This window comes from Acipenser ruthenus, chromosome 49 (assembly GCF_902713425.1).
Source record: "Acipenser ruthenus chromosome 49, fAciRut3.2 maternal haplotype, whole genome shotgun sequence".
NCBI classification, from domain to species: Eukaryota; Metazoa; Chordata; class Actinopteri; order Acipenseriformes; family Acipenseridae; genus Acipenser; species Acipenser ruthenus.
The window spans coordinates 4981364-4987964 of record NC_081237.1 but is presented as its reverse complement, the minus strand read 5'-3'; the positions used below and the strand labels follow the sequence as shown (position 1 = coordinate 4987964).

General features: G+C 41.5%; 1 protein-coding gene across 1 annotated transcript; it reads right to left on the bottom strand.

Moving 5' to 3' along the window:
• Positions 1-1594: 1594 nt before the first annotated feature.
• Positions 1595-4513, bottom strand: LOC117966200 (ATP synthase subunit delta, mitochondrial-like). The gene is made up of 5 exons (XM_059014962.1): positions 4238-4513; positions 3494-3647; positions 2988-3076; positions 2129-2264; positions 1595-1740 (listed from the first exon to the last, which is right to left on the bottom strand). Exons 1-4 carry the CDS (start codon positions 4358-4360, stop codon positions 2142-2144), a joined length of 489 nt encoding a protein of 162 aa, XP_058870945.1. The 5' UTR covers positions 4361-4513; the 3' UTR covers positions 1595-1740; positions 2129-2141.
• Positions 4514-6601: the final 2088 nt, after the last annotated feature.

Below are 6601 nucleotides of genomic sequence, written 5' to 3'. Positions count from 1 at the left end.
TCTAGTAAATGTACAATTTGTACCTGAGGTTATGAAATTAATTCTCACTTTAATATTAAATGATAAAGTTATTCTAATATTTTATAAGAAACAACAGACTTGAAATGATATAAACTTTTTTTAGTAAGACAATCCTATTTGGCAGTGTGACAGTAGAATTATTCACAGCAGTAGTAAAACACTGTTCACCCACTGCCTAACATTCAATACATACCCCGACTGTAAATGTGTAAAGTTTCATAGGGTTTTAAATCTAGCGGATTAAGAAGGCTGTCTAATCTATATCCAAGAGAACTGTTGGCACTTCCTTTAAAAAGTTCTCTGTGTAACATTCACCCACATTGGGGTGGGAGAGACTGCTTCCTGACACAGCAGTAACACACAGAAGGTTAAAGACTGGAAAAGTGCAATCAATCAAGCACAGCATTATTAATCGTGGAAAGACACATCACTCGTGCAACAGGCAAAGGCTGTCTAAATCTGGACCTGCATAATTTAATTGCAAATAAAGCATGACATAATGTAGGACTTCATTAGTCACCAACGCCCCAGGTGTATCTGGTCTCACTACAGCAGAGCCAATGAGAAAAAAAAAAAAAAAAGTTTTAAGAGAAGACCACAGCGACACCAAGTGGAAGCATATGGTCCAGGTGTTTTTTATAAACGTGTATGATGTGTTAGTTACCGAAATCTCAGTCAACAGCTGAAGACAGATAAGGTGATAATTGAGTAACACTTCATTTTCACCAATGAAAGATAACCTGGTAAACCGTACTGATGGCATATCAAATGCTCAGATGACAGATATGGTTGCATTCTTGTAGAACTTAAGGATAAAACACAATACACTTCGACAAGGAATTGCATTAGTTCCATTACTGAGTTGAGCACAAGGTGGTTTCAATAAATACTTTATTTAAATATAGGCCTACTATGTGATCATTTGGGATAGTCAGTCTATTTAAAATAGGCAGGTGTTTTTTTTTTTTTTTTTAATTATTAGTTGAATAAACCACTGCAGAGTAAGACCATTTTGCTACATACTTTCCAGGCAGGTCCTCACTACTGCCTTAAAAAGTTAACTTCTAGCCCTGCATAACTTACCCCCTGACCTATTAGCACTACATGATCACCGGTGCCCCTTTGTCTTGTGAAAATGGTTTTATTGTATTTATTTTACAATAAACACCATAGATCTCAGGACTAAAGGGCTTCTTCCAAGTACCTTATCACTTCCTGTGCTCCAGGGTCATCTTAGTTCAGCGGTTAGCTGCCATCAGACTGTGTTACCTACAGCACAGGACGTTATTAGATACCAGGAAGACGTAAGTGCTTAAACTGAATATTTGTGTTGCCGTCACATTGTAGTGCAATGGCAGGTAACCAATTTGAACATTTATTGTGCAACAAATTTACCCTAATCCTCTAAAAACAGCAGTACTACTGAGCCATTAATACAGACAGATCCAATGAGCTAAAAAGGGTTAAAGGCACACCACAGCGACACCTAGTGGAGGTATATGTTCCTGCATTTATTTTTTGCAGTGGTATCAGCTACAGTATTAGGATACATGGACACAAAGACACTGGTAGATTAGTTGACATAAATTTATTGGTATTCATTTGATCCACTGTACAAAGCAAATGTTGTCTTGTGTTTCTCGACGCAACTTGGGGGGAGGAAGAAAAAACAGATTGCTGGATTGCAACGTCCACTTACACACCAATACAAAGAACTCCCTGTAATTACAATGAAAAACGTTCTCAGTGAATATTTCAGCTATGTAAACACAGTGCATAGAAATGGCATACAACATATGTAAATTAGTGCATTCAGAATAAATAACCTTTAATCTGAAATAGAATAAACATTTAAGCTATTTAACAGATTTACATCTTTATTTAAAACATGAGTTTCCCTTTTCTGGCAGAGCTCTGTATTACATGCACAAGACTCCTATTGCAAAGCAGTTTCACCCATTGCAGGTTTTACTAAGAGCTTGATTAGCCTCAGTGTATCGCTAACAAGCTCAGGGTGTGTCCTATTACACATAGTCCAACCAGGAATGGATCAAACCCCAATGCAATGGGAGTCTGATCTCCATCCCCGTTGCACTGAAATACGTACCATGAATGGGTCTCTATTCAAGTGCCTTCACAATTGCCTCGTTGGCCTCTACGCTGATCTGAGCCTCAGCTCTGGCAGCCTCGTCTGCAGCTCCCATCAGCTCGGACTGTGCTTTCTCCAGATTAGCCCGGGCAGCCTGGCGATCAGAGACAAGTCCATTAAACGCTGAGGGTCCAACAGATGTTATACAAGGAGTCCATTACCAAGCTGACGTGCACAAGGAAGAGCCTTCTGTAATTTCAGGCTGTTCAGAATCCAATACGGAATGTGCAGAGTTTAGATGATGCCCAGCTCAGCAGGGTTCAGAGGAACCTGTGTGTGCACGTGAATCCCATTAAACACTGAATAGCAGTTCAATTAAAAGGTCAAGTGAAGAAAAAATTAAATAAAACTTCAGGCACTGTCACCATGAACTGAGCTTTAATTCCTTATTACTGTGTGTTTCTGCAGGGATGGAAATAAGACTCCCATTACCTAGCATAATACGAGTTTAATGAGACATACATGCGGCTAATGAAGCTCACAGTAAAACCCGGAATGGCTGAAACTGCTATGCAACAGGAGTCTTATTTCCATCCCTACATACACAGAAGTAGGTGAGATTAGCCTGCGTCTCTCTAGAAGAGCCAGTGACATCTCGGATCAGCAGGTTCTGGATTTCCTTCTGTTTTGCTGCCGATACTCTGCTGGAGCTTACAAATATTTATTAAGATACTTTGGGTGATCTAGCTTACAACACACACGGCTTTAGCAGGCAACGAGAACAGACCAGCAACTCCTCAACATACCCAAAAAAAAAAAAGTAATTGCATTAAGAATCACTCCGAATGACGGCAAGCATCCTATTGCGGGTACTCACAGCTACATCCAGATTTTCAAGCGGCACTGCTTCTTCAGCCAGCAGCTGCACAGAGGAGTCTGCGTTCACCGTGACAGAACCGCTGCTCACTGTAAACAAGCACACACCATGCAGAACTGTTAGCAGGGTGGTGCCAGCAGCTTCTGGATTTTATTAAAAGAGTACAATAATACTTCAGAGGAAAACGTCGCGACTCACTCACACTGTTAAAAGATGTTGCTTTTCAAAGTCCTCTACTGATAATTTCCTCAGTCGGGGATGGAAATAAGACTCCCATTGAATAGTGGTTTCTGTCTGATACACAGCCTGAGCTGGTTACCTACACCACACTGGGGGCAAAGCAAGCTCATAGTAAAACCTGGAATGGGTGAAACTGCTGTGCAATAGGAGTCTTATTTCCATCCCTGGCAGTATGTATATTCTTATCAGTGACGCACACCTAGTGCGTGGAATGTCTGTAGTATTTCGGCACTGATTGATGCAGTAATGTCTTTTTTTTTTTTTACCAAAGTACTTGCTTGAAGCTCCTTCCTCGCTGTACACAGTGACCACCCCGGGTCTCAGAACCTGCAGCGTGGGTACGTGGGCTGGGAGGATACCGAACGCGCCCGTCAGGGTGGGAACGTCGATCTGTTTCACGTCAGCATCTTTATAATACACCTGCAAGGCAAAACAGCATCAGACTCCCCATTGCATAGCAGTTTGACCCATTCCTGGATTTACTAGGAGTTTAATCAGACACAGCTGAGCCTGGGCTATGCTGTGAAAAGAAGGGATTACAATCACATCGCGATGATACATTATTGATCAATCAGCAACTCTTTCATGGTTTAAGTGCCCCAGATTGTTACAAGTATAGGAATGCTTTAAGTACTTTGGGGATGAAACAGATCATTTAAAATAAAGTTTCTGATGCTAGTTTGTGTGTTCTCATTTATACAGCGTCTCTGGGGCAGTAGCAATGTTGCGCATCTCAAGGTTGAAGGTCCAGCACACACTGAACTGTCAAACACACTCACACACAGTACCGGCAGACTGCAAAGGCCCTATGCGATCAACTGAATACAAAAATACAGTACTAAATTAGAGAGAGATTCTCATAATAGATCTATGTATATATTTATGCAGGACGAACTCAATTTATCAAAAAAAACCTCTTTAAGTTGATATAATCTGATTTTTCCCACTTGTCCGCACAATATTACACCAAGCGGCCTGCTTCTCTAGCCAAATCCCCGGTCTTGGGTTACCTGAGTCGGCGACGCAAAAGTGAAGGACATCTGGGCCACAGAGGCGGATGGCGCGTCGGCGTAGCACCGTGCTTGGCGGAATGCAGGAATGGAGCGGCGGAGTAAGAACCGGGCAGCCAACATGGTTCGGGTATTCGGTGTATTTAAAAAGGGCAAACCAAAAGAGAGACCGAGACCGAGCTTCAGTCACTGAAACCGCAAAGACTAACAGAGGCTCGTATCAATGTGCCTCAGAAACTCGTACAAGGACACAGACAGCTACCCACAAACCCTCTGTGGCCGACCCGAGGCGTCATGGGAAATGTAGTTCTTTAAGGCAACAATGAACTACTAATCCCAGCACGCAAACAGTAAGCAGGCGTAACGTCTTATGGGAGCTGTAGTTTTGACGGCTCTCGCTTTTTGTGTCTTACTACAGCGTATTCTGATTGCATTGAAGCTGTTTATAAACCGCCACCAGGTGGCGACTATCACACGCCAGTTCACACACCAATTGAATCAATTTACAGTACGTTGTATGTATCCTACATGACGAAACACAAAACTGAGCAGTTTAGAACTACATCCTTTTAAAATACAAGCACAATTCTCTCTAAAAAGCACCTATAAACAGAACCTTGTACCAGATATAAGATGAGAGCGTGCAACAAAAGGACATTGGAATCGCACGATTATTATTATTATTATTATTATTATTATTATTATTATTATTATTATTATTATTATTATATCAAGTCCTACCATTCACTTCCGCTGGGATTTCAAACCCATTTATCCTAAAGCGTTTATCAACAAAGACTATACAAGCCTCAAGTGAATCTCGTATTATAGTATTATAACCACGTCCCCTGTAATAAATGTGTTGCTTAATTAGATTCCCACCTGTCTGAGATGAACTCCAATCCTCATGCAAATTAAAAAGCCTGTTTATACACTGTGGCTAATCACGCACATATTAAAACCTGGACTGGGTGAAACTGCTATGCAATAGGAGTCATATTTCCATCCCTGTGTGATCATTGTTATAAGAATCGCTAATCACAGCCTGATCAATTTAAACACATCAGTTACGCAGCTAGTCAGTGTAAATGTACAATAACGTAATACACACTAATGAAGAGGTGAATATATTTGGGGAGTTATCACAATAACTCCTACCCCTTTCATAACCCTTTCTGCTGTGCATTCTGCACACGGCGATTCCCCGCTCTCATCCCCCCCCCCCCCCGCAATATCGGTAAAGGTATGTGAAGGTGTTGGAATGTTGGAGTGGAATTGCTGCGTAGGTGCAGTGACGTCAGAGCGCTGACGATGGAGCCTATTTTTGACAGCTGTTCGCCGCATCCCGGTGCCCACTTTACCGCCTTCCTCGGCTTTTTATCACAAAGACAACAAGCGTGTCATATAGAAAGTCAAAACCCCATTTACTAAAGTGTGTGAGGAACCGTAGGTGGAAGTGACAGGCTCGCTTCGTCAGCAGATGGAGCGGCGATTGATTTATTTTCATGTTTTTGTTATAATATAAATCTATAGTCGCAGGAGTTTTTGTGTGTGTGTTTCCATTCCACCTTTATAAATAATGTATAAAGACACGCACGCATATTTAAATACAGTCCATACGATCTCAAACCACCAATTAGAATCCCGGCAGCACAATATTTCTGTTCACAATGTAGATTTTATTTCTTCTTTCATGCAGACACGGGTAGCAAACAATGCAAGCTGGGTTACTAAGATAAAACATCTAAAGTTCGGTTACATGCATTAGCCTGCAGGGCGTGTTTTATATAGGCTGGCACTCAGGGCGTGTCTAACGTGTCGGTTATAGCTTAAGATAGCCCGAATGGTGCGGCGTTGGCCTACTGTCTGTGTGGGGGTGTTTTTTTAGGCTATACAGTGCAGTGACTAACATACATTTAAATACCTTTACCTGATATAGGTTACCCTTTTTACCACACCCTTCTGATGTCGAATAATTGTATAAAATTGCTGCATTTGAAAAATACACGCCCTCAGGGTAAAACACGCACAATATTTGTCGTTGTACTCGAATGGTTAGTCTAGGCGCTGCCCGGTACTGCCGACCTGCAGGCTGTTTGCAATACAACGCCTGCTCGGCGGATAACGCGTCACCACAAATAATTACCCAACAACACGGCAAACTCACACGCAAGCTTCACACAATGTATGGAAAACATATGCTAATGGTGCTCATTTGCATGTTAATAAAGGCTACTTTATGTGTACATACCATTTGACACCTGCATAATTTCTGCATTTTGTTTGTGTGATATAGATTTTTCCAAATAGAAACTCATATCAAAGTGACCTATTTCGTACACAAGCCTACATGTTAGCTATGTA

Coding starts and splice junctions, on each gene's coding strand:
- LOC117966200 (XM_059014962.1), bottom strand. CDS start 4,360: ATGTTGGCTGCCCGGTTCTTACTCCGCCGCTCCATTCCTGCATTCCGC. Junction 3,077..3,493: donor AGCTTCAAGCAAGTACTTTG/GTAAAAAAAAAA, acceptor GCTTGTTTACAG/TGAGCAGCGGTTCTGTCACG. Junction 2,265..2,987: donor TTGAAAATCTGGATGTAGCT/GTGAGTACCCGC, acceptor TCTGATCGCCAG/GCTGCCCGGGCTAATCTGGA.